This window comes from Lasiosphaeria miniovina, assembly GCF_030549165.1.
Source record: "Lasiosphaeria miniovina strain SMH2392-1A chromosome Unknown B0T26scaffold_6, whole genome shotgun sequence".
Taxonomy (NCBI): Eukaryota; Fungi; Ascomycota; class Sordariomycetes; order Sordariales; family Lasiosphaeriaceae; genus Lasiosphaeria; species Lasiosphaeria miniovina.
In genome coordinates, this window is record NW_026848225.1 from 4,354,669 (window position 1) to 4,380,144 (window position 25,476).

At 56.0% G+C, this 25,476-nt stretch overlaps 9 protein-coding genes and 1 non-coding gene across 10 annotated transcripts; 3 read left to right on the plus strand and 7 right to left on the minus strand.

Moving 5' to 3' along the window:
- Positions 1–617: 617 nt before the first annotated feature.
- On the plus strand, positions 618–1,231 carry B0T26DRAFT_679586 (uncharacterized protein; the record flags this gene model as incomplete). The annotated part of the gene is made up of 2 exons (XM_060440370.1): positions 618–796; positions 892–1,231. The coding sequence occupies 2 exons, from the start codon at positions 618–620 to the stop codon at positions 1,229–1,231; spliced, it is 519 nt and encodes a 172-aa protein (XP_060293597.1).
- Positions 1,232–1,795: 564 nt separating this feature from the next.
- On the minus strand, positions 1,796–2,275 carry B0T26DRAFT_743385 (uncharacterized protein; the record flags this gene model as incomplete). Its single annotated transcript, XM_060444250.1, has 1 exon — positions 1,796–2,275. One exon carries the CDS (start codon positions 2,273–2,275, stop codon positions 1,796–1,798), a length of 480 nt encoding a protein of 159 aa, XP_060293598.1.
- Positions 2,276–3,565: 1,290 nt separating this feature from the next.
- B0T26DRAFT_679588 (uncharacterized protein) lies at positions 3,566–4,233 on the plus strand (the record flags this gene model as incomplete). The annotated part of the gene is made up of 2 exons (XM_060440371.1): positions 3,566–3,858; positions 3,915–4,233. The coding sequence occupies 2 exons, from the start codon at positions 3,566–3,568 to the stop codon at positions 4,231–4,233; spliced, it is 612 nt and encodes a 203-aa protein (XP_060293599.1).
- Positions 4,234–4,684: 451 nt separating this feature from the next.
- On the minus strand, positions 4,685–5,674 carry B0T26DRAFT_653558 (chaperonin 10-like protein; the record flags this gene model as incomplete). Its single annotated transcript, XM_060438467.1, has 1 exon — positions 4,685–5,674. One exon carries the CDS (start codon positions 5,672–5,674, stop codon positions 4,685–4,687), a length of 990 nt encoding a protein of 329 aa, XP_060293600.1.
- Positions 5,675–6,340: 666 nt separating this feature from the next.
- On the minus strand, positions 6,341–8,797 carry B0T26DRAFT_435402 (S-adenosyl-L-methionine-dependent methyltransferase). The gene is made up of 5 exons (XM_060435008.1): positions 8,206–8,797; positions 8,000–8,129; positions 7,743–7,866; positions 7,122–7,594; positions 6,341–7,053 (listed from the first exon to the last, which is right to left on the minus strand). The coding sequence occupies exons 1-5, from the start codon at positions 8,425–8,427 to the stop codon at positions 6,734–6,736; spliced, it is 1,269 nt and encodes a 422-aa protein (XP_060293601.1). The 5' UTR covers positions 8,428–8,797; the 3' UTR covers positions 6,341–6,733.
- Positions 8,798–9,250: 453 nt separating this feature from the next.
- On the minus strand, positions 9,251–9,329 carry B0T26DRAFT_t205. Its single transcript has one exon. It is a non-coding gene; the product is annotated as a tRNA-Arg (tRNA).
- Positions 9,330–9,784: 455 nt separating this feature from the next.
- On the plus strand, positions 9,785–11,939 carry B0T26DRAFT_743389 (uncharacterized protein; the record flags this gene model as incomplete). Its single annotated transcript, XM_060444251.1, has 3 exons — positions 9,785–9,866; positions 9,942–10,746; positions 10,844–11,939. The coding sequence occupies 3 exons, from the start codon at positions 9,785–9,787 to the stop codon at positions 11,937–11,939; spliced, it is 1,983 nt and encodes a 660-aa protein (XP_060293602.1).
- A 123-nt stretch (positions 11,940–12,062) lies between these two features.
- B0T26DRAFT_653216 (uncharacterized protein) lies at positions 12,063–13,640 on the minus strand (the record flags this gene model as incomplete). The annotated part of the gene is made up of 2 exons (XM_060438438.1): positions 12,063–13,091; positions 13,191–13,640. 2 exons carry the CDS (start codon positions 13,638–13,640, stop codon positions 12,063–12,065), a joined length of 1,479 nt encoding a protein of 492 aa, XP_060293603.1.
- Positions 13,641–19,028: 5,388 nt separating this feature from the next.
- On the minus strand, positions 19,029–21,750 carry B0T26DRAFT_755381 (uncharacterized protein; the record flags this gene model as incomplete). The annotated part of the gene is made up of 4 exons (XM_060445955.1): positions 19,029–19,669; positions 19,722–19,854; positions 21,264–21,382; positions 21,546–21,750. 4 exons carry the CDS (start codon positions 21,748–21,750, stop codon positions 19,029–19,031), a joined length of 1,098 nt encoding a protein of 365 aa, XP_060293604.1.
- A 1,241-nt stretch (positions 21,751–22,991) lies between these two features.
- B0T26DRAFT_679595 (uncharacterized protein) lies at positions 22,992–24,859 on the minus strand (the record flags this gene model as incomplete). The annotated part of the gene is made up of 2 exons (XM_060440372.1): positions 22,992–24,704; positions 24,803–24,859. The coding sequence occupies 2 exons, from the start codon at positions 24,857–24,859 to the stop codon at positions 22,992–22,994; spliced, it is 1,770 nt and encodes a 589-aa protein (XP_060293605.1).
- Positions 24,860–25,476: the final 617 nt, after the last annotated feature.

Here is a 25,476-nt window from a genome sequence, read left to right on the forward strand (position 1 = left end):
TGTCGATGCGCGGGAGGGGGGCAAACCGTCCAAGCCGCTGGGACGACGCTGGTGCAGACGGACCGGGAAGCATGCCCTAAAAGCCACTCTTTCAGCGGTGTCGCTCGTGTGCTTCTCTGCTAGGCGTTGGGTCTTTCATGGTTCTGCCACAATTTGCCGCGCTTGATCGTCGGAAGTAGAGTCCCTGCAGGTGATATTCTGTCAAAAACATGCAAGCCCAGCGATACGAAGCATACCTAGGTATGTAATAGCTGCCTTGCTAAACAACGCCAAACAACGCCAAGCGCTGGTTATCGCGTGCATGGCCCCGGAGTATTCGCGGTGGCTGATGGACTGTGTTGCACAGGGAACAACGGGTAGGACATGCAGGTGAAGACGATGTCGGACCTCCGACATGCCCAGAGCAGCAGTCCGGCACGCCACAACAAAGCATAACGGCTCCGTTACCTCCTCCCCTGTCCATGTCATATTAAAGCACCTTTGTCGCATCTCCTCTGTCCCCCCAAGGGCAAAAAAAAGAAAAAAGAAGGGAAAGAAAGAAGGAAATGCGGTCAAAACACCACATCACAACCGTCGTGGCGGTGTCGCTTGGCGGGGGTCTCGCGACGCCGCTCAACATGACGGCCATTTCGTCGCGTGACGGCTATTCCGTACTCGAGTGCTGGCAGCTTGCATCGGTGCCGGTCGACGCCATGTCGGCAGCCAACTACGCCGTCGGCGGGAACGCGACAGCGGCGACGTGGTCGCACATCGAGCCTCGCACGCGCGTCGGGGAGGCGTGGGCGCCGCACGTCCAGTGAGTTTGTCCCAATCCCTCTTCCTTGTGTGGCGACCTAGGCAAACATGCCGACTTGATCCCCAAGACCGAGCGCTAAAGACGGAAAAAAAAAGACTGTCCATCATCCTCAACGGGCTCATCCGAATCACGTCGCCAGCGCCGGCAGCAGACACGTCAACAACAGCCAACGCGTCAGGGTCGATAGCCTCGGTGCTGCCCAGGGAGGTAGAGGTGGCCAGCAGCGCGCGTCCGGATACGCACGTCGCGTACATTATGCCCGGCACGCTGCGGTCGTCGGTGGTGATCGCGGCCGACCTCAAGGCCGCCAGCACCCTCGCCGGGCACTTCACCGAGTTCCCCAGCGACGAGCCCACGGTGCTGGTGCAGATCCCCTTTGCCCGCGACGCGGCACCCGAACACACGGTCCTGCATGACGGGCCATGCACGGGCTAGCCTAGCGACTGTGCATATCTGGTATTTGAGATGCCTAGATTCAGTGGTTGGCGGAGTTAGAGGACGCAGTTGGAAGAAAATTAGAGGACGCAATTGGAAAAAAAATTAAACAGAACTGCGAAGGCAGAAAGTGCAATTTCCATGGTGCTGTTGTTTGCGGCGTTACGGGAGTGGTGAGACCGTAAGTCAACTGTCCCAGTCCCCTGCAGCTCACCTGTCCCACCCCACCTTTTTAGTTTGCGCAATTTTATTGGCTAGACACCAAAAGAGTGGGGTGGGACAGGTGAGCTGCAGGGGACTAGGACAGTTGACCTGCACACTGCGGGAGTGGTCAATTCAGCGATTGTATTGCCCTAATCCTAATCCGCCGACCCAAAAATCCCATCGCTGCCCTAATCAAATTGGTATCATTGGCCCTGTTCCTACCGCCGTCCAGGGCATTTCCACGCTGCGGCAGCAGCACATTTAGCGCTTCAGCGCTTGCAAATTCACAGGGCAGGCCCTCCTTCCTGACTTGCCCACCCTATCCAGCTGTCCAGCGTGCAGCGAGTGCTCTTTCAGCCCTCACACCATACTCATTCCGCCTGTTGATGTACCAATATGTGCCGGCTTCGTCGCTGCGCTGCCCAGTTCGCTGCGCCCGTGGTGCGGATGGCCGTCGCGGTCCGAGTCGACGCGGGGATCGAGCGCGTTGGCAAGGCGCGAGCTGTGCGGACCATATGTGCCCTCCGGGGCATCGAAGCCCGTGCCGCTGGCCGCCTTGGGTGAGGGGTCCGCCGCTGCAGCGGTATCCGTAGTGCTTGTGGTAGTGCCCGTGGTAGTGCCCGTGGTAATGTCGTCAGCTGCAGCAGCTTGCTCCACGGCCTTGGCCTGCGCCTTCGCTTCGCGCTTGCTGCGCGCGTCGTCGCCAGGCTCGCCCGAGGCTGGCGGCGGTGCTTGGTCCGGGTAGGGTCCGCGCTTGTGCGGGTCGTAGGTCGGTGCCGTCGCTTCCTCCCGCCGGCTCGGGTTGACGGCGTCTCTGATGGCGTCGATGATGTCGGACATGGTCGCAGATTTGATGCGTGTCAGATCTTGGATTTGGAGAATCCAAAAATTGGCCCGAGTTTAGGTGTATTAATATCAATGTCTGGTCTCTGGTTGCGATTTACGCTCGTTTATTCCTGGCTGGTTAAGACGTGCGAATTCGTACACTTAAGACATCTGGACTGACGGCATGATGTCATTGTGTCGCGATGCACCCACTGGGAAGGCACCCCTTGTCGCGCGAACACTGCGCCCGCTCATTGCCAAACGCCTGGCAGGGGTTTCCTTCAGGCCTGCAGATGATGTCACAGGGCTATCCCCAGCGGCTCGTCCCCTCAGCCCTGCGACGAGGAATCCAATCTCTAGATCTTCCCACTGAAGGGAACTATGCACGGCGTATTCAACGCTTAAACGCTATGCTCGACATGGCCCGTTTTCGCGCATTCACCGGTCCCGATGGTTTTTGGGATGGAGAACGAACGGTAAGCACCAGCTCTTTGAAACCATCATTGACCCCACCATTGACCCCATCATTGACCCCATCATTGACCCCGTCATTGACCCCATCATTGACCGCATTGAGCAGCACAGTTGCCAAGACGTGTCCCTGGGCGTCTGCCTAACTGCCCATTACGCTGATCTCCCCCTCGGCTTACCGGCACGCAGACAGTCCACACCGTAAATACACCAAGGGGGGGCCTCAGCCACAGGATCCAAGTCAAAGACGACACGGAGTGAGGCTGCGCCCAATATGGATCCATCCGGCACAAGAGCTTGGCGGCCCGGGCTCCCGGAATGAGCACCTATCAGACCGACTCGCACTGTTACACATGAGATTTTTGCGACCGAAATAAAGGCCTGGCCAGTGGCGAGCCCTGTTTGTCGCGGCCGGCAAACAAGGCAGACCCATGATTGACGACGGTCCCATATTCGGTAGGTAGCATCGCGACAGGTTCTATGCTGTGTCCGCGAGGCGTGGTGAAGACTCCCCGTCAACCCAGCCCAGTTCAACCAGGTCCTTTCGGCAAGGATTTTTCTTATCCAAGGATCCTGGGTGCCTCGGTGGATGCAAGACAGCATACACTAGAAGCTGGGGGCCGCCAAGGTAAACCAGAACGTGGGCAGGAGGAGTCCCAGGGGCCGTTTGATCCTGCCGGAAGAAGGGTCAGCCCACTTATTAATAAAGAAGCAGGAACTCAGAGAACTGCGTCTCGCAAACTCTTTTGCATCCCAGTGTTATCCAAGCTTTCGCCCTTTCTTCTTTTAATCTATACTACTTTCCTCATTTTTGGCCAGTCCAACGACGGCAACATGCAACAACCCGCGAAGCAAAGCGAAGGCGTGGCCGAGGAGCTTCCTCCTGCCTACTCTCCGGCGCAGGTCGCATCCCCAGGGCCTGACGTGAGCCCCGCGACGCACCTGCCGGCCGATGTCAATGCCCAGTCAAAGCCGTTGCCAAACTCGCCCATGGCGCCCGGAAACGCAGCTGTCGCCGCCGTAACACCACTGCATCTTCTAGGGGACTACCCGCAATCAATCGACTGCCCGTTTTGCCATCAGCGCACCCAGACGCGTGTCGAGAAAGTTGGAACACCCATGCAGATGTAAGTCTTGGAGGCTCGCACACTATGGCTAGCAGTACTGACTCTTTTTTCTGTAGGGTCGCCGGCGTGCTCTGCTGCCTCTTCTGTGTCTGTCTGGCGTGCGTGCCCTGCATGGCGGGGTGGTTCGAGGAGACGCACTATTTCTGCATGTCATGCAAACAGAGGGTCGCTATGAGGCCCGACTCGGGCGCCATCCAGGTCTTCGGCCCGCAGACACTGGTGCCCTCGCAGTACCCCGCCGCCGGCCCTCAGACACTAGTTCCCTCGCAGTACCCCGCCGCCAATGCGTCTGGCGCCGCTCCCGCCCCGTCAGTAGCCCCGGTCGTCGCCCCGTCGCCGGCCGCAGACTCGATGCCGGCTCCATCTGAGAAATGAGACAACAGGGTTGAAGTGGTGCAGCCAAGGCCAAACCGCAGTTCACCAGAATAATAATAATTAACACGTGTGGATCGGAAGGGGACATGGTAGTCTTGCAGCGTCTACTTATTCCTGCCATCTTCCGATAAAGGGGCTTGTTGGCAGGGTCAGGCAGGCTCATGAACTGTTGATGTACAGACGCTGATGTGATGCTGATGTGATGGTCTCTAGTTATGGATGACAGACGGACGACACGCAGGGGAATACCTAGAGTGGTGGAAGCGCCCATGGAGTTGGCAGTTTACTTTGTTATATACCACTGGCTTCAAATTCGCGTGCAAAACACTTCTTTTTGTCAAACCAAACATCCCTCCCGCCTGCATGCCACACCAACACCATGTACGCGCATAACGCTGGCAACTGTAGGACCACCCCCCTATTTCGAGCTAATTACATCACATCTCACCACCTAGCCGCGCGTCACAACAATCTTGCCCCCGGCCTTGCCGCTATCCAGCAGCTTATGGGCCTCGCGAATCTCGGAATAGTCAAAGACGTGGGCGGGCCGCGCATCCCACTCCCCCCGCGCCAGCTTGTCGACGGTCTCCTGCAGCGGGATTCCCGAGAGGGGGAAGTCGCGCGAGCCCAGCACCTTGCTGTGGAACAGGCTGAAGTGCACGCCGCTCTCCATCTGCAGCATGGGGTTGAAGTCGGGCACGGGCTCGAGCCCGCCCAGCCAGCCGGCCTGCAGCATGCGCCCGCCCGGCCGTGTCAGCCGGATGCTCTCCAGCAGCGCGCGGTTGCCGATCAGGTTCAGCGTCTTGTCGAACCGAGGCGGCTCCGCGAACTGCGCGCCCAGATCGTCCTGCTCGCGCTTGACGTCTGCCGCGCCCATCTGCCCGAGCACGGCGAAGCGCGCCTCCTGCCGCGTCGTGGCCGTGACGGTGGCCCCCGCGTTGACGGCCAGGTTGAGCGCGGCCTGGCCGAGCGTCGACGTGGCGCCGCGGATCAGCACGCGCTCGCCCGCCCGCACGTCGAGCACGGTTAACACGCACGAGTACGCGGTGCTGTACGTCTCGGGCAGCGCCGCTAGCTGCTCCCACGGCAGCGTGCCCGCGGTGATGGCGACAACGTTGGACGCCGGCACGCTGGCGTACTCGCCGTATCCGCCTGGCCGGCTGCGGCCCATGCCGCCCATGACGCCGACGACCGTGCTGCCTACGGCCACTGAGCCACACGGACACGCCGCCACCGTGCCCGCGCACTCGAGCCCGCTGATGGCGTTCCACTCGTCCCACTCGCCCCGCCGCATGTGCATCTCGGCGTGGTTCACCCCAAACGCCTTGACGTGGATCAGCACCTCGCCGGCGACGGGTGTGGGTTTGGGTACCCGTCGGTGCTCGAGCACCTCGGGCCCGCCGAACCGCGATATGACAATGGCATCCATAGTGTCTGACATGTTGTCTTTTTTTTAGCGTGACAGTGATTTCATGTGATAGTGTTTTGGGTAGGGAGTAATGCAGGAAGGGGATGGAATCGATATGGCCCGTCGCAGGCGCCTGGATGGTTGTTGATTTCAGGATATGTTTGGCTTGCTGGTCTCTGTTGAATGTGTCTCCATTTTCTGCCATGGCTCGTTGGCCTTCTTTATGGATATTCTGCTCCCACGCCAAGCCGCCGATCTCGAGTCCCGGATTAGACGATGCGATGACCAAAGTGTGACCATCACCATGAGCAGTTGCCACTATGAGGAATTATGGATGCCATTTTGGGAAAATAACGTCAGTTCTACAACGTGGCGGCCGGTAGCACGCATGATATCAAAATTAGGGCGCGGTGACAACAGACTTACATGATGCAACCGCATTTGTCATCCCTCCCACGCGAGCCTATCAGCGAAGTAGATGCTTCGAGTTTCACTGTTACAACAAGAAATTGCCGCATGCCACTCGGTAAATATCCCCCTTTTGACTTCGGGCCACGCCCATCTCGTATGTATTCAAGGATCTAAACTCTTGGCTTGGTAACTATGTCAAACAATGCCGAAGGGGTATATATGAAGATCAGAATGCATGGTGCTGACTCACTAGACTAGAGAGAGCACGACATGAGGCGAGCTACAGTGGGGGTTTTGGTGACATGATTTGTCAGAGCGTATAAGTTTTTACGAATGCTTGAATCAGTAGGTGAGAGTCGAGCTGGTGAAAACACGAGGCTCAAGAGCCAAAAATGATGGCAAGATAATGTGCCCACTGAGACAACCGCATTCGTGTCTGGACCTCCGCATTCGTGCCTGGACCTCCGCAAACCTCTGCTCAATGGCTATATTGAACCAACCTCTAGTTGCATTTAATTAATCATCACTGGACCTATAAAGAAGGTAGTTTGAAGATGAGCAAAGCTCCCCATCAAACCAGAAAGGGACGTAAGAAGGAAAGCTCTAGCTGTGACAATGTACCGCACGCCTTTAGAAACGCAAAAGGCAAACACTGGCAAGTTCCAGAAAAGGCAGCGCATCTCATGACACCCGCTCGCACTCGATGAGGCTCTCGAGGCTGTTGGTGCCCGTCCAGATGCCCGTAACCCGTAGGCCCGCGCTCTTCTCGAGCAACGCACGCCAGTCGGTCTCGGTGCGCTCCTTTGCGCCGGTAAACATTAGCATGATCAGGTCGGTGGCCGTCATCTCCCACCGCGCGCCCTTCGCTGGGATCACGTTCTCGATGATCAGAAGTCGGCTGTAGCCAGGCCGCATGGCGTCCTTAATGTGCTTCAGGATCCGCAGCGCCTCCTCGTCGCTCCAGTCGTGCAGCACTCTGTGCATGTAATACGTCCTTGCGCCTGGATAGAGAATGCTATTCAATAGTTGTCTCTTGCCAGAGGACGCGATATGGCTGGGGCAAACGCACCTTTGAGGGGCTGCTCAGTGAAGAAGTCGTGCTCCATGAGTTCAATCTTGGGATCTAGTCCCAGGGTGGCAGCAGTGGCGATCACTTTGGGCAGGTCCTGCAGCACCAGCCTACCTGGAGCGTCTGGATACTCTTGGCGAAAAGCTTTAATGTCGTGCCCCGTACTGCCGGCGACGTCGACGAGAAACGCAACACCAGAGTCCTTGTCGTCATCGGCGCCGTGGATGAGGCGGCGTGCCACCGGGTAGAAGCCGACGTCCATCCACCGCGGCGTGCCCAGCCGCGAGGCAGCCATGTGCTGGCTAAAGTACTCGGCCTCGCCCGGGAGCGAGTAGATGTACGAGAAGCAGTCGAGCGTGGTGCCGTTCGCGCGCTGGAAGGCGGACAGCCCCGACGTGTCGGTCGACGGGCGGTAGCCGCATTCCCGCATGTGTTCTGGCAGCTTCAAGGTGCCCGGGATCACTAGGCGACACCTACACGTACCGACATGACGCAGTTAGATAGCCAAGTCAGCCAAGACTCGCTTATCTGATCAATTCTCACGACTTGTTTGCTGTAGGGGTAAGACGCTCCTATCCGTGCGGAACCACCAAAACAAGCAGAAAAGGGGTAAGAGCATACCCGCTCGGATAGCCGTTCCCGATAAGGGGGATAGCCATGGCCTTGGAGAAATTGGTCGGGGCAAACTCGTTTATTCCAGTTTCGGCAATGTAACCCATGCTAGCAAGATAGCGCATGATGCGGGCTGGGCGTGATGTTACGTTTTGTCAGCAAGTTTGTCCTCTCGTGGTGCACCATATCGCTCGGCGTCGGCAACTCGGCACCGACGGCCCCCAGACGGACCCGAGCCGCACTGCGCCCACATGACCAAGACGTACCGAGGAGGTCGGACTCCGCTCCTAGGGCCTCTGCGATTTCAGGGACCTTTTTCGGGGCCCCGTTGTTCTGGAGCATGTGGACGAACAGTCCAGTTTCCACCCCGATGGCCAGAGCGGCCGTGCTGGTGCCCTGTTGATGCGTGTCAGAGCTGGCTTTCTTCACACAAGGAAAGGTGAGGGAACCGGCTGGCCAGTGGACCACTCACATTAGTCCAAAGGTGTCGAAGCATCGTCTCTCGGGGCGTCTCAAGGGCCTGGACGAGGGCGCGCGCGTCGGCGAGAACCTTGAGGCGCGTCTCATGGTCTGTAGCGGTCAGGTCCTTTGAGAGGGACGCAATGTTGCCCACCAGACCTAGGACAGCCTCAAGATCACACGGTGCCAGGGCTACCGAGACGTCGATGCTGGCAGAGTCATGTTGGCTGCCCATAATGGAAAGTAAACAGAACTGAGAGTTTAAGTTTGAGGGCCTGTCACTGGCAAGTATGGGAGCGACGGGGGTAGAGGGGGGGGCAGGGGTAAGAATGCCAAAGCACCAAACAAAGCGACGGAAGTATATTAAAGAGATTTCATGCTAGTAGTAGTAATAAGAAGAAGAACAAAGGAAGTGGTAGAAGGTGGTCCTACTTAAAGTGCCGAGACAGCTGGCCCGTGCGCGGTCTGCAGTCTGGCTGGGCGCCGGGGCGGGCTGGAAAGAGGCCGCAGAGGGGACAACACACAGGAGTAGTTTGGGATTGAGATCATCAGGCCACAATGGTATCGTCAGCTGCTTGTTAGCCCACTATCCATTTTCAACTGAAGTCGTAGATAGTAACGGCAGGCTGTAGGGAGATGAAAAAGGGAGCAGAGGAAGAGAATATTAATGTGGTCATGGCGAGGGGAGAGGGGAGAGGGCAGCTCCGCCGGACTCAGCGGCCAAGAGTCTGAGCCTGCAAAATGTCCAGAGACGAGTGTCCCAAAAGAGATATGCTTATAGCAATTGGGCTCTGTGTCTGCTGTATTTATTTGCAATACATTCAAGACATGGCTCTCTTGACACAGTGCTGATTATGTGTGAGCCTCAGGGCTCAATCTGCAGGTTACCAAGGCGGTCAAGGTCGTATTAGCGATAATTATTAGTGATTCAAGAAGCAGACACGTGTTGAGCCAACATTAGAACTAATGAGGTCTAATTGGGGTGGAAAACGGTGAAAAGGGAGAGTGGAATCACGACCTAAGAGTCAAGACAAGAGCCGCATGGCAATGGCACAGAGCGATCCGCCCGTCTCGAACCTGGAGCCTTTTGATTACTGAATATCGTAGTCAGACGCGCTACCGTTGCACTAGCGGACCTCGTATGAAGATTGTTGCTTGCATATCAACCAGAGTAGCTATTAAAAAGTGATTTGGTGGAAAGTTGCTTTTTCGAGATGCATTCTTCTCAAATGTGGGAAGACAAAAACTTGACTTTGCTCGCTTGCAGGGATTGGGACGAGAATCGATTCGCGGGCTACTCACGTAAGCGTGCGGGCCCTGGAAACCCTAACCCTGCATGCGACTTTAATTTTTACGAGCCACGCGAGTACCCAGCTTGCTTTCACCTCGGTCTGTTGTTGCCGTTTCGGGGTGCACGGGAAATTATCACAGCCTGTGGATATAAATCGGACGACGACAAGGGCTGGTGATAGAGATGACTCAGCGCCGTGCCGAGAGGTGCTGCTTATCTTTTCCTCTCAACAAGGCCTTCCGGCTGTGATTTTGTCAATCAACATTACGGAGTAGCGACGAAACAATTCGACAATTCGACAATGTGGCCCTTTTCGTCGTCGTATCCAGAGGTGCGCGCCGCCGAGGTCGATGGCCAGACGTTTGACTACATCATCGTTGGAGGTGACTAATGCCATTCCTTTTCTTTATATTGGAATCTATCATTGGCAATCCTCTAACCCGATTGGCGGCAATCAGGCGGCACCGCTGGATGTGTTGTCGCGTCGCGTCTGTCCGAAGACGCGTCCGTGTCTGTACTGGTGCTCGAGAAGGGCCACGTCAAGGACAACTTCCTCAGCCGCATGCCACTGCTCTCTCAAAACTTCGAGTTCCCCCTACTGCAGGTCGTCGCGCGCCTCTCGGAGCCGATCAGTGAGGTTGGCGGCCGGAGAGCCCGTATGTGGACCGCCGAAGCCGTCGGCGGCGCCTCGCGCATCAACGCCATGCTCCTAACCCGCGGCCTCCCCGGCGGATACAACCACTGGGCCCACGACTTTGGCCTGGCCGACTGGAGCTGGGACAAGGTGGAGCCTTACTTCCGCAAAAGCGAGCGCGCCGTTGCCCACCCGCACGCGGCCCACCGCGGCCATGACGGGCCCATCGAGAACAAGCAAGCCGACACCCTGCTCGGCTGCATCCCATACGTCGAGCGAGCTGCCCGCGCTGTGGACCTGCCCGTCCACCAAGACATGAACGACCCCAGCGCCAGCGCCCAGGGCTACTTCCATCTGGACCAGACGGTCAATGCAAAGGGCGTCCGCGTCTCTGCCTACGAAGCTTGGCTCAACCGTCGCGTCGCTACCGAGAGGAAGTCTCACCTGACAGTTTGCACGGGCGTCGTCGCCTCAAAACTTGTGGCTAACCAAGACGGCACCCGGGTTGGGGCTGTCAAGATCAGAAATGTTGGGCCAGGAAATGGGTCCCGCGATTTTGTGGTCAACGCTCGGCGGGAGGTCATTGTTTGCAGCGGCTCTGTCTGCACCCCGCAGCTGCTCATGCTGAGGTGAGAAAGTCTCGGGCCTTTTTCTTTCTCTTTTTCTTTTTCTTTTTCTTTTCATATTGGACCTGTTGGATATTTTGTTCCTGACGTATTAAACCAGCGGCATTGGACCAAGGGATCAACTCGAACAGTTTAATATCCCCGCCGTGCGCGAACTCGATGCGGTGGGGAGAAACCTGTCCGACCACGCCTCCTTTCCAGTCTTGATGCAGCTTCCACGGAAGCACACGCTACACACGCTGGAAAACGGACTGGTCTTCTTCTGGAACTTGATCCTCTATATTCTTTTTGGAACCGGCCTGCTCGCAATCGGCACAACTGCACGGAGCATCTTCGTTCGCACCACGGCGTTGGACGAACAGACGATGACTGTGCGGAGCACGGACGACGAAGGGAATAGCACATTAGATCCTTCCATGCCCCGCAACGTACCGGACGTGGAGGTCATGGTCATCCCCGTTAACTGTCTCGCCGAGTCTGTTCCTGGAAGGGTCCTCTTTGGATGGTACTCGACCCTTGTTCAGCCCTTCTCCCGTGGCCGCGTCGAGCTGGCATCAACCGACCCGCAGGATCACCCAAAGACGAACTACCCCATGTTGACTGACCAGCGCGACCTCGTGCCCATGCGCAAAGCGACACGCTTCTCCATGCGTCTCGCCGACGAGTTCGCCAACAATTGTGATTATCCACACCCAGCACCACTGATCTTTGCCCCTGGTATGGACTTGGACTGGTTCGACTCCATCTGTCAGCCAAACAAGGGTAAAAGTTGGTGGTCGGGCGGGGGTAAGGCCAAGCCCGACATATCGCCCGCCCCGGGTGTCCCAGTGCCGCCTCTGGCTGTCGGGCAGGCGCCGCTGCAGAAGGCTGCCGTTACACGCGAGAAGTCTCGAGAACACGAGCAGCAGCAAAGGCGGAGCTGGCAGACAGTGTCCGACACAGAGATAGACGAATATGCGAAGCGCGTGTGCGTGTCGAGCTTCCACTTCAGCTGCACGTGCCGCATGTCGCTTGATGCCACAGATGGCGTTGTCGACCAGCGGTTGATGGTCCACGGCTTTGAGAATTTGCGCGTGGCTGACGCGAGCGTCTTCCCTCAGATTCCCAGCGCGCATACCATGGCACCGACCGTCATGGTTGCAGAACGCTGCGCCGACTTTGTGAAGAGCAAGTGGGCCGAGGAGAAGACCAAGTAGTATCTAACATGTTAAATGTCCTACCACTTCTCTAGCACCTAGTATATTCTGAGTAGTAATATATTGTGTCCATCGCCTTGAACTTGGCGGGATATCACACCTTCCGTCTAATTAGACGATCAATCACCTAGGACGCAACACGAATTCCTCCCACCTCACTGCGCGTTCCTCCATGCCGCCACCTTCCCCGAGCGTCCTGGCCCCCACCACCGTGCTCCAGCCCCTGACCAGTGCCCGCCAGTAGCACGTCTCGGCCGCGAGACTGAAATATCCGCCACCGACAAACAGGTCCCTCTGCCTCTCAGCGATCCCCTCGGCAACATCTGGATGCCGCTCCAGCCATGCCACTGTCGCCTCCAGATCCGACCAGTCGGGCGACACAAACACCGCATTCGCCTCGCCCGGCGTGAAGTGCTTCGGCCACGCCGTGCTCTCGCCCCCAGATGGCGTCCACCGTGGCGCAGGCGTTTCCGACGACTTCGATCCACCAGCACCACCCTCCAAGCCGAGATCTGCCGAAAACAGGGGGCGCACTAGGTGGGTCGTGTGCTGCAGCCAGGCGAGCGGCGGCGTGAGCAGCACGGACCGGCACATCTGCAAGAACGGCAGACGGCCGCTGTACGTGACGCCCTCGGTGTGCAGCACGTACTTGTGGCGGCAAAAGTCCTCGACCATGAGGGCGTTGGACGGCATGGCCGTCCCGTTGGCGCCGCCTTCCCCTTGGTCCCAGCGCAGAGCCTCGACGTCGGCCCACGGCTTGCCATGAGCCGCCTTGGTCAAGTCCTCGCGCAGGGTCGGGTGGTGCGCGCTGTTGAATCCAACGGTGCCGCGCCACACGAGGCGAGCGTCCTTCTGGGAGAACGGCAGTGATGCCTCGATGGCGTCGATGGCTGCGGCTGCGCGGGGTAGGGACCCGATGAAGGGCTGTGGCCAGGCCCAGAAGGAGAAGTGCGGCATTAAGAAGGCGCGCGTTATGGGCGCCGCGCCGGCGCTGGGCACGGCGTATGCTGGGCGAGAGTATGACCAGGCGGCCCCGAACGGCTGGTCATGCACGTTGATGGTGACGACAGTCTCGGGCAGGGGGCTGGGCGAGGTGATGATGGCGCGGTAGATTTGCTGTAACGTGGCAGACCGGGCCTGGAATGCATCGGCCTATCAATAATGGATCCCGTAATGTGGATCGCGGACTTACATCGAGCAACTCTGGGGTGAGATCGCTGCCGGAACGAAGGACAAACAACTGTGTCCCACCGAGGTGTCAAATTCTTGCCTGTTTGGAATTGCTGGTGACCCACCCAGTCGAAGCGGAAGACTCACCTGTCTGTCTTTCACCCTGACCTCAATCAACCCGGCCGAGCGATCAGTCATCACAAATGGACCGAGCTTGACGTGATTATCAATGTCTTTTGTGAGGCCCGGGAACGCGGCTTTGCACTCATTCTCACTGAGGCCGGGTGAGTTCAGAACACGAGGGGGAGGCAAGACGTGGCTGTCATGGTTTGCTGAAAACCCCGGCACTCGATAGCCCCTTTGGTCAACGTGAGGAAGCACGAAGCCAAAGTTTGGGGCGAGGAGCAGATAGTTCAGCACGAGACACAGGAAAAGCAGCGCAACGGCCTGTTTCCACCACCTGCGGTGCGGATAGAACGGCTGTCGAGGCCTGCCTGCGTCCCCAGCAGAGGGTGGGACGAATTGGCTCATGGTATTGGAAAGATGTTGGTATTTCGTTGGCGGCAGGTCTAGGGTCTTCTCGAGCCGCGTGCGGGGTGCGTAATGTGAAGCATTCTCGATGACGAAAGCAAAGCGGTCGACGCCACGTCATGTAATGCGCCGGGTATATGTGTGCAACTACCTAGGAGGAGGTTCATGATATTAGCCGGTATGGTTGCAGAACGACTCGGCGTAACCCTTTTCTGTCAGACGCTCAGAAAAAGCCCCGTTTCCCGCGTTTTGGAAACTGGCGAATCATTGACTCGGTAGCAAAGTCACCGAGTCAGCATTTCCAACATGCGCCAAGTCGCACGGATTCAAGGTCTTCAATGTAGAGCAACGCGCGGGGGCTTGGCTTCTGTAACTATGGGCCTATGACCCGCTATCGTGCCGAGTTCTAATCCCATACTCCGGTATGTGGGAAGGTGCCTCTTCGTGCGCCTATTTTCCCGTCAACTGCCTGTTGTGAGACGAATCTGGGCACACGAAATTTCCATTTTCGTACCTCGCCCACGTGACATTGCTCACTCTGGCTCAGGCCTGGCTCAGTCTTTGCTCAGGGTTTACTCAGGCTTGCTCAGCTTTATTTACCTTAATTACTATTTCCGGCAGGCTGCTCCAAAGCATGCTGGGGTTCCTTTAACTCTAGCAGAGTGGGCCCAGAATTAGGCCCTTATATCAAGATGGCCAAAATAGGTCCCCATTCTTATGGGGGCGAACAGTTTCATCTCTACCTCTTTTTGTTTCTCGTGTTGCTCACCTGTCCGCTAGGGGCTTAAGTTAGCCTCTGCCCTCCAGGTCTCGCGCCTTTGCCCCCTGCAAACACTCCGACTTCCGCCGACAAAGGACTTCAAAGGAAATAGGACAAAGGATGTGTTTGATGTGAGTAATGTGGGGCGGATATGGGCATACTAAAGTAGGGACTAATCTTTCAAGTCTCTACCTGCGATTGCTATAACTGCCTCTAAATAAGTCTAAAGAACTAGAAAGGGGTCTGGTCTGGAGAGTATTCTTACTCTTCTTTTGCTATATCAGATTTCCGGCCATCGCACCCGCATCCCAGAAAACAGAGCTTTTGGGCCATCACCTCCCATCCAACCAAATCGCTTTCTTTATCACACTATCTTAGCCTTCCTATTCTCTGCTTTATAATCGCCGGACTGGCCAATCAAGTCGCGCAAAGGTGGTCAGACACATAGCGGGGACGACGATTAAGTCCTGTGATTGGGGAGATGTAACGGTTGGGCGTACGGCGCAGGACCAGCGAAGCTAATAAGTCAAGCAAGTCAAGTGAAGGGCCATACTTGACTTGCTTGATAGGACCCATCCCATACTTGACACTTGCAAGTGGTTATCAAGTGCTTGGCATCGGTGGCTGAGGCTTGGCACCCCACCCAAAAATTATCACGACGCAATTTTTTGGTGTTGTGAACAGCCTCATTTTTACCCACACACTACAAAAACCCGCAAAATGCTATACTGGCCCTACATCAAAACCTACACAACCTCAATCTAGCCCCTCAATCCCTCATTCCCCAAACAAGCCCAGATCTGCTCAATTCACGATTTCCCTAATTCAACGCCTCCTAGCGTGATGCCACCCTGCTTGACCCAATTTCGTAGCAGCTGCAATATCTCAAGCGTTTGAGGCTGGAGACGGCACCGCTGTGTAGATACTGACAATTTGGCTTGACTGAACTGCCGCTCGCAGTGATCTGCCATGGCTGGCATAGCTAGAAGATCCAAGGCCAACCGGCTAAGCCGTGGAAAGCTCTGTTTCCTAGCCACCCACCAATCTATTGGATCCTTGATGTTCTTGTCAGGCTGTATCTCAAGATACTGCCCAAGCTCGTTTGCTGTTTCTGTACAGGGATCATCATCTGCATCTGCCCAGTCCCGATACAGATCTGAATTTGGTTGCTGATGCCGCTGTGATGCCCTCATGGGAGAAGCCCGGAAATCATCGTGTCCGTGGCCTGGATAGTCGCGATCCAAGAACGATGTGAGCCCTTCCGTGGCATCACTCAACCACAATAGCTGCTCAGCAAGGGTCCATTTTCGTTGCAGCCACTTGAGCCCGTATCTAGGGTTCAATATCACAGCTGCTGCAAAAAGAGGTGACTCTCCGATAACCGTATAGTACTCGTTGAGCTTGACCCATGCGCTGTTGATGGAGATGCGCATGTAAGCTTGGTGATTAACGCCCATGACCCGAGCATCTTGGTCAGAGAGGGTAATGTAGTCATCCCTCACATGCCCGGGCAAAGCATGTTCGTCGAATCGGCTTGTTGGGACGGCAGCAGCAGCGGTTTCGGCAGCAACAGCAGCCCTGGTGCGGCGTCGGTTTGACCGATCGCGATGCCGTTGGGCATATCTCGGCTCAAGAGAATCGGCAGCTGGGAACAGAGCTGGGTCAAGAGGGATATTGTGACCGGCATCGACTGAATCCCGTACTATCTCGGCAGTGACTGTGTCATACCGAGTCTTCAGCATTTCGAAATGATCCAGGAGCCATTCCATTTGCATCAATACCATCCAGAGGGCTCCGTTGTTACCCTCGGCCTATAATGTGAAGCAATGGATCGGCTCAAGCACTTGCTGAAGCTCCCCGAGCAAACGCCAATCGTCAGGGGTCAATCGATCCTCTGCTGAAAGCCTCGCATTTCCGTGAGCCTCTGGATGGATGTCGACTGCTGTTAGATAGGCCTGGATCTGCCCATGGAGTCTCCAAGCCCGTCGGATCATTAGATGGGTCGAATTCCAACGTGTGGCGTTGTTCTGGACGAGCTTCAGGTCCTTGGATGAGGCCTCCGGCGATGTGAAGATCTCCAGATCGTCAAGATCACTCTCCTCAGCCGGACGACCATTCAGTATCTTGCTGAATGCCTCTATGCGTTGTGGCGATGCCCGGATAAATTTCACGATATTGTGAAGCTTGCCAACAGGGCCCTTGCGTCGCCAATGTTGTAAATCTTCCTCTTGTTGCCCCAGCAGATGGAACCTTTCCGACTGCAGCTCAAAGGCATCAGCCTCAGTCTCGAATAAGAAAGCCTTGGCTGTCAGATTCAAGATATGTCCCCAGCATCGCATCCTTCGGGCCTTGATGGCATTCTCAGATCGTGGGCCCAAGAGCTTCGGATAGAGGGCTTGCAAACAAGCATCGTTATTTGATGCATTGTCACAGATTGCCATCCCAATTTGCTCTTGAAAGCCCCAGTCCCGTATAACCTCCTCGATGGTCATGGCAAGAGCCTTGTCGCTGTGCCGGCCAGAGTGATGCCTGAACGCAACCAGCCGATGGCAGCGTTGATGCTGGAGGTTCAGAAAGTGAACGAAGATGGCAATGAATGCTAGGTTGTTTGGAGAGGTCCAGAGGTCAAAACTGAAGTTGATGGAGGATCTAGCAGCCCGGATCTCTTTCGTGATGATGCCCTTGTTGAGGCCAAAGATGTCCTTGAGGTCGTGGACCATCGTGCCCTTGCTCCACGGCACATCTGCAGCTACAGGAGCATTCAGATTTGCCAGTATCGCTTGGAAGAACGGGTCGGTAAAGATGGTAAAAGGAAGATCGGCGTTGACCATGAAACCAACCGCCAGTTGGCGTATCTTGTTGATCCTGGCGGCAGGGATTGGATCAGATGCCTTCCGTTTGCTGGCAGCAGCAACCTGAAGATCCATGACCGAAGCCGGTTCTTCCTGGTCATCCTGACCCGGCTCGAGATTATGAATCTTCACCAAATGGTCGGTGACTGATGTGGTGGCTTGGACCAGGAAGAACCGACCCTTTCTGAATGCATCGCAACGGCTGCATGCCCAGACAACGGCTGGCTTGGGGGTATCTCGTGGGCCCAGCTCGACCAGAAACCATCCATGATGTTTAATCCAGCTCCTTCGACCTCGCGATGTCTTTTTGTAGATTAAAGATTCAAGGACAAATCGGCGGTTGTCCCAGGAAATCTTGTAGAGATCCTTAACATCGTCATCGTTTGGGGAGGCACTCGCGAGGGCTTCTTCGACTTGTGTAGCGAGGCTTTTACGTCGGCCGGAGAGGGCACTAAAAGCCGAAGATGTTGAGCGTCGGGAACGGTCTTGGGTTGAGGGCATTGTCGAGGATTATATCGGGGGCTCGGGGAGGAGGGCGTCGAGTAGCTTGGTCGGCCGGTTGATGCTCTGGATCGCACGGCAGCATGCATCGGATCCACAGTCAAGACGCGTGGGCTTGCGGGCTTGTTTTCCTACAGTAACTGCCATGCGCGCCGACACTAACCCTAAATAGGGTTGTTGTCAAGGTTGGTGACCGGGGCTGTGGACACGAGCCAGGGTCAACCAAACCACCAACGGAACCGGATTAACTTATTTTTCCGGGGTCTGAACAGCCTCAAATACTTGTTACTTATCAAGTGGAACAAGTATTCGGGCCCTCAAACTTGACTTGCTTACTTGACTTGTTACTTGTTACTTGCTTGATATACTTGACTTAGTAGCTACGCTGCGCAGGACCTTTAAGCCACGAACGAACGATGGAATATAGGATAATAATCGACGTTATAATGTATCCTTTCGCAACTACTCTAGTGGAAATCGGAGATAGCGGGCGGGTTGAGACGTTGAGCTAAAACTCAAATTATGTCCGGGCCATAGCGACTTAGAACTTGTTTACTAAGCTCCGTCCGCAGCGTGATTTGGTTGACCAAGTAGAGGGCAGTTAACCCCAGAAGAGAGACGCTGCGAGGGGGTGGTTGTGGGTAGCAACCCAAGCCCGTAGTTTGACATGTTACCACTCTTGAGAAATGTGAAGTCGACGCTAACGTGGCGGTTACGCTCCTGTGGCAGCTCCAGGGCACTGTCCGTTTTCGAACACAGTGCTTGTTTGACGGCTATATGAAGGGGAGAGCTCTGGTCGAAGGTCGGCCTGAGCTTGACATCGGTGGTATGCCCCTACGGATGTCGACCTGGCTGTGAGGAGGCGGCGGTACATCGGTCTCGGGCTGGACGTGCGTGATTCTACGTCCTCAGTGGTGCCACGTCCCGTTGACCCAGAGATTACGTCGAACAGCTGAGGCCGAGCTTTCATGGCCATGATGTCAACTTCATGTAAAATTTCCAGCGAAGTGTTACCCTTAACCTCGAAGGTATTAGAGGGAACAGGAATTCGAGCATGCAGAACGGGGAAGTACAGCTTCATGGACGATATGCCGATTTGCCCAGTATGGCTGGAGCCCTTAGCTCGAGTGCCGCTGAATGATTGGGGACGTCGAGTCTTCTTCGGGGGAGTGAAACATGGTTGGGAGAAAGGCGACGTATGGGGTAGCGAAGATGCCCTGGTTCAGCCCAAGACGGGATTTGCGACAAAGGTGTTGCGATCGTGTTGAGGTGGGCTTAACAGGATTTGACGGTCAGATCGTTGACGGTCAGATCGTTGACGGCATCGACGAAGACACGAGCAATGCGAGAGGCATGCTCAGCGTACGCGTTGGCAGTGGCCCGCATGCAACCTCCGGGCCTATCGGCGGCGGCAGCAACAGCCATGGTGACACTCGTGACGGCGCTGTCGATAGCGGAAGCGACAGCAGGTGCCGATGCGGCCGACACGACTGCCATTACCTCTCCGTCAAGGACTTTGTACGTGGACGCGACTACGTCCACCACGCACAGCGCTGGTCGGTAGGTGCTTGTCGGGAGATGAGTTGCGAGATAAGCGCAACTGGCGGCAATGCCCATGGTAAAACGCTGGTGGCTCGCCTCTTCCTGAGTGGTGGTAAAGGCCGCCGTCGCAGAGCTGTTGGCAGCTTTGTCGATTGCCGTGGCAATGGGAGCAGCGACAGCGGTTGGGGCCACCCCAATTGATCGGTCGGCCACAAAGAAGGCACCGTCTTTAATGACGGTAACGACTGCGTTGGTAACAGCGGGCACCTGAGAGGTAGGCGAGCCGGCAGCGGCGGTGCAGATGGCTGTCATGATGGCGTTGATGCATGCAAGAGGGTCGGCAAGGTCCAGATGTTTGTGATACGGCGGCAGGTCTGTCCTGGGAGCAAGAGGCAACTCCAATGGGGGTTCCTTCGGGTATATAACGGTCTTTCCCTGTCTTCTTGTCGAGCTTTCTGTCAACCTTTCTGTCGATCTTTCTGTCGACCTTTCTGTCGATCTTTCTGTCGATCTTTCTATCGACCTTTCTATCGACCTTTCTATCGACCTTTGTGTCGACCTTTATGTCGAAGCCAGTGGGACATTTTGTCAGGGTTGGTCGTGGTTGGTTTCGTCACTTTCGTGGGGACCAAAAATGGGAAAGACTGGAATGGAACCCGCACCTGCCTCGTATAAATACCTTCCTGATTTTGTACAGGCAAGGTTTTGCTGGCTAGCCCCTTATCCACTCTCCTCGGCACAGGTGCCTTTTCTTCGGCCGTAGCCCACATTGAAAGGCAGGAGCGTTTGAAGGCGTCCGCCAAAGACCCGATACTTTAGGCACACCCCACCTCACCCACTGCAGCCCACTAAACGTTAGTGCAGGAGGAATTTAGCTCCTCTGTATCGTCGCGAAGACGTTGGAAGAACGGGTCTTTCCACACCCCCAACCGCCACTTGAAACCTATACGATTTAAGTAGGCACTTCGGAAAGGCTGTACTGTGAAGGGTGTAATCACACTTTTTAGACGTATTAGCGGGATATTTCTATTTAACTTGGTTGGATCGCGGACTATATTAGGTAAACTTCCACTGGCACTCTAGAATTAGTCGCAAATGCTTAATTGTAATGCCCTTGGGGTTCTGGTTTGCGAATAAACAAACCATTTCACTCTTCAGAATACCACTGTATTCTCATTTTCCAGCGTTAGTAACGCTGTTGTGGCTCTGTTTACAGTGCAGAGCCCACTGCAACTACCTTGTTGGCCCTCCATTACTTCCCTCAGCACTGCTCTTGTATCAGAACAGTAGGCTCTGGCCAGTGGCCACGGTCAGGTGGCCAGGGTCCCTGAACCTCCTTTCTTTCTGACAAGATGTGAGCCTATATTCTGGCAAGCCAAGCCGGGGAGTTTCGGAAGCTAATGCCATAAAACCTCCCCGTGGACCAACTCAACAGTTTCCCACGGCCTACTCAACGTAGCCCACTCATCTTGAAGGATGTAAGTGCTCTGTCGTGATCTCAACCCCCAATATGAATAATACAGCGACAACGACATGCCACGACTTTAATCCCTGAAGTTTTGCAAGCCTCCTCCATCCATTTTCGGTCGCTGCGGCCAACAAGCTGCAAGAGTGGCAACCATGAGAACCGTTTTAAGAGTTTGGGAAGGGTATGGTGATACAATTTCATTCTCTGGCACGAGCCATCATGGCCCTCAGAACCATTGCGGGATCTGGGAAGCTGTACCGGAGTTCACCCCACTCTTGGAATGTACTGCCAATGATTGAAAGGAGTGGCTCTGTGCGAATGTGCGCATCTAGCGAAGGCAAGTGAACAGTACCATCGATAATAGCCTGTGAGAGTGCACGGAAGAGGAGGAGGAAGTTCCGGTTACGATCAATAAGAGAGGCATTGAGCAGTGTGGGTTGGTTGTCATCGGCCCAAGAGATCTGCTCCCGGAAACCTGACCATGTAAAAAAAGGACATACGACAATCTCGAGCTCTTCGAGGTTGGCGGCTCTTTTGATAAGGGATCGTAAAGCACTTTCCCACACCTTGATCTTCTCAGTGTCGATCAGAAGATGGACGCGAACGAGACGGCCAGCGGCTACGAATCCAGTCCAAGCTCCGCTTGGCACCCTCTAGGCAGAACACATGGCTTTAGAGGAGGGATGAAACCTCTGCGGAGACCTCTACACGAGACCGTGTTAGGGTGTCCTTGAATCAAAACTTCGGACAAGGCACGCATAAAGTAATAATGCGTGACTTACAGCGGCAGACTTTGATCAGCGGCAGTGCCTTCCGGAACTTGTTCTTGGTGTCGTGATCGAAGGGATGAAACTTCTCTTCGCCGAGCATCTCCATATACTCCCTGTCCGAGAGTAGAGGTTGGAAGGTGGAGGGTCGAAGGCGGAGGGTCGAAGGCGGAGGGTGGAAGATGAGGGATTTGAGGTGGACCTCACGTAAGCCCAACATTATAAAAATCAGAAATCAACAGAATGTGCCGTACATGTTCACTTCTTTCCTAGTACCTCGAGATAAAGTAGTTTGTGCCGGGAACCCTGGCTTGTGTGCGTTGTTTTCTGTTTTTTCTCTCCTTTTTCTCCTTTTTTCCCTTTTTTTTTTCTTTTTTCCTTTTTTCCCTCCCCCCCTCCTCCATCTGTTGTGATTATCATTTCAGCCCCGTCCAGTCTTCACGCTGCCGCCGGCAGAATTACTGAACCGAACCACCAGCACTCGGAGGATCGGAGGATCCCATCGGACTGATGCCGCTTGTGTGAGCTAAGCCGAGTCAGTACCACGGTGACGGCCCCCAGTTACCCAGTCATTTCGGGAGTGTAAGCAAAGGTAGTCATTAACCGAGTGTTACTGTTAAAATTAGCCCTGTTGTTCCCCTACTTGATTTGTACTGATAAAAATGGGCCTCCTCGAATACCCAATTATTAACCAGACCGGTCAGCCGAGGACAAGTCACAGAGACAGAATCTCGACGTATGATAGTAATTGATCCACCCCGGCGCCAGATCGTGCCCGTGTCACTCTGTGGCTAGTGTCTGACCGTTTCAAGGGGCAGGGGCACGATTCCTTGCCTGGCCTTATGAAAGAGGAAACTTGACTGAAAATGGCGTCTCGTCGCACGTTCCGTCGACTGGTAGGCTGGAACAGTGATGTTGATTAGAAACCAGATACGAACCAATAGATCGTGCTTCGTGGAGTTCTTCCATGCCCTCGGAACCCTCAAGCGGCCGCTTGTGAAACCTGATCTAGTAAATCAGAAGCTTAAAATGGAAGTCCAGCCGAACATCTCACCAGATCAATCATGACATCAGCAAAGGGAAAACAAGGAGGCACAGGCCGGTTGGTCATCCAGAAGTGGCAGGGATGGGGGCCAGGCCGAGTCTGGATGAGATGAGCTTTTCTACCAAGGTACAAGGGATCACAGCGAATCCCAATTTTCATGAAGAATTCGTCTCTCAATGTCATCTAGATAATGACCGGCCTGTGGCTATATACAGCCGTCTAGTTCTAACGTGTTGCGTTCCTTGGATACGCCCCACCAGTATTTGCTTATGTTCAATGCATCCAAAATCATCCCGGCCGTCTCATTTATCCCCGCGCCACACAAAGTACCCCCAACCCCAAACCGACCTAGAACTGGTGGATTTAAATTCCTGACAGGGTGATCAGAAGCTGTCTGTCCCCCCTCACTTGCCCTGTCATACCAGGACAGACACGGCGGTGCTTCTTTCCTTTTCCTTATCATCCTTGTCCTTCATCTTCTTGAAGAGCTGTTTAAGCATGTTGTTCTTCTTCTCCTTGGGCTTGTCAGGAGAGGCCTCCTCGTCGTCCTTGCTGCTGTCCTCGATTGCCTTGAGCCCAATCTTGGCCGTGTGCTTGGACGACCGCGACCCCGAGCTCCCGTGGCTGCGGTGGCTCCCGTGGCTGCGATGGCTGCGCTCGCTGGCGGCAACCTCGCTCACGGCACCATCTCCCTTGGTGTAGTTCTTGCTGCTCTTCCTCTCCGGGACTTCAACATCATCCCCGCCCTCGTCGTGCCGCCGGCTACTGCGGTGGCTGCGGTGTGGTCTTCTCGTGCGGTGTGTGCGGGTGCTTCTACCGCTACGCGAGACCGAGTCGTCGGGATCGACCTCGTCATCACGGTACTTGTCCTGTAGGGCGCGGTCGGCCTCTGCGCTCATCAGTTCGACATCGGCAGCTTCGCCTGCGCCAAACGGCGTGATTCCTCTCCGCCACGTCTCGATTGTGCTCAGCTCCTCCTCCAGCACAAGCGCTTCCTCGTAGCTGGCCGAGCTGCCAGCAGATGGTTCTGGCGGGGAGGTGGGAGCTTGCGCGGCGGGCACCGGTTGTGGGAGGCCTGATTGCATTTCGAACGCTGCCTCCTTCTCCTTGTTGGCGTCACGGATCCGCTTCACAATCTTCCAGCCGCCAAACATTACGACCGTGACTCCGAGAGCAATGCTCGTGCCGATCAGGAACTGCGGGCTAGCCAGCAGCGCAAAGATGGCTGGGCTCCCGCCTTTGACAATACCCAGGAATGCTGGACTCAGCTTGCCGATGAGGGCACTGAGCTCGGCCAGCGTCAGTGCGACAGCCGCCGCCGCCTCGGGGTTCTGCTGGAGATTTGCTATCATGTCGCTAGCTGTGTGCTGCACACAATGGGCCTCGTCCAAGAAGCCTTCAATGCGGTCCATCAGATTAAGCGCCTGCGACTCCTGCGACTCGGTCTCAGGCCCGTTGTCGACAGGGTCCAGATCTGTGCGGCTTGCCAGATCTGGCGGAATATCCCCGTATGCGAGGTGCATATCAATTTCCTTCTTCTTTTTCAGCGACGCCTCGGACCGCGGCCGGTGGACCATCATGCTCTGGCGCGGGGTCGAGACGGGCGTTGTATCACCGCTGGTCAACAGCGGGGGTGATGCATGCGCGAATTCGGATGCAGCTGGCTGGGGCATGGTCGCGGCCCGGTGAAGTGTCAGGCGGGATATCTGCAGGTCCCGCGGGGATGTCTCGGCATACGGCGATTGGTATTGTTTCAGGGCAGCAGACGGCGGCGTGGCCGACACTTCCGAGTGGGTTCGGAGGTTCGAAATGGTCAGGGCAGGGCGAGTGCGGGAGGAGGAGCGCCGGCGATGTGAGCGCCGGGAGCGCTGGCTGTGGTGGGATGAGGCATGGGAGCGGTCGTCATCCTGCGACCTTCGGCGGCCGGAGGCGTCGTGAAGAAGGCGGCGGTCGTTGTAGACAGGGTCGAGTTCTTCCTCGTAGTAGTCGTCGTACAGATCGGTGGGGGCACGCTGTGACACGTTGAAGGTCCTTGCTCGCTGGATGCCGGCGCGTTCCGCCTTGATTGCCTCCCGCCTGTCTCGGTAGGCAGCCTTGGCTTCCTTGAAGATGCCGACAAGTTGCTTGCCCTAGATTCTCTGTCAGCCGTCGCGAAGCCGCCACCGACCAATGGTAGGCGGGGGTGGGGAGCAGGCCGGACGGAACTAGAGATGCGGGGCGTGCTTACCGTGCTAAGGACCTTCCCCGAGTTGTTGATGATGGTGATGATTTCAGTGGTTGGCATTTTGGCGGCTCGGTGTTAAGGCAACCGCCTGTCTTGAAGCCCGCAGATGTTCAACTTCAACCCGCCCGTCGTAACTTGGTTCGTTAGTTCGTGTCTGGTCCGAGGCGGGAAATCGGCGTCGGAAGAGGCGGTGTAGCGTTTCTGTTGGACGTGGGACTTCGCAATCGCAAATCCGGATCTCGCTCAGATGGGACTCGTCCAACAGTTGCGGCGAGCGAGAACGAGGCTGGAATCACGGCGGTGTCGAGAGTTTGCTGTCAAATTCCATCTCGGAGCGGGAAATACCAGAGACAAAATGGTTCGGGGGGCTGCCGCCAGCAGCCAGCCGTCTGGCCTTCGAGATTGGCCGCATGATTGGACGGAGGTGGTTCTGTCGTCGGGCTTCCTTGCAGGAGGGAGTCGTCCAGTGCTTCAGCGAAGACGAGAGGGAGTGGGGCAGGCTAGCCCCGCGGAAGCGTCCGATTACAGGGGCGGCTGCCACGCTGGCCGCGCGCAACTGAATGTACTGTACGTACCTTACCCCGCCAGAGGGGCCAATGCGCCATCAGGGCTCAAGTGGCCCAGCCACCAAAACTCAGCTCGCGTGCCCCACCGCCATCTGGCACTCCAAGCCGACG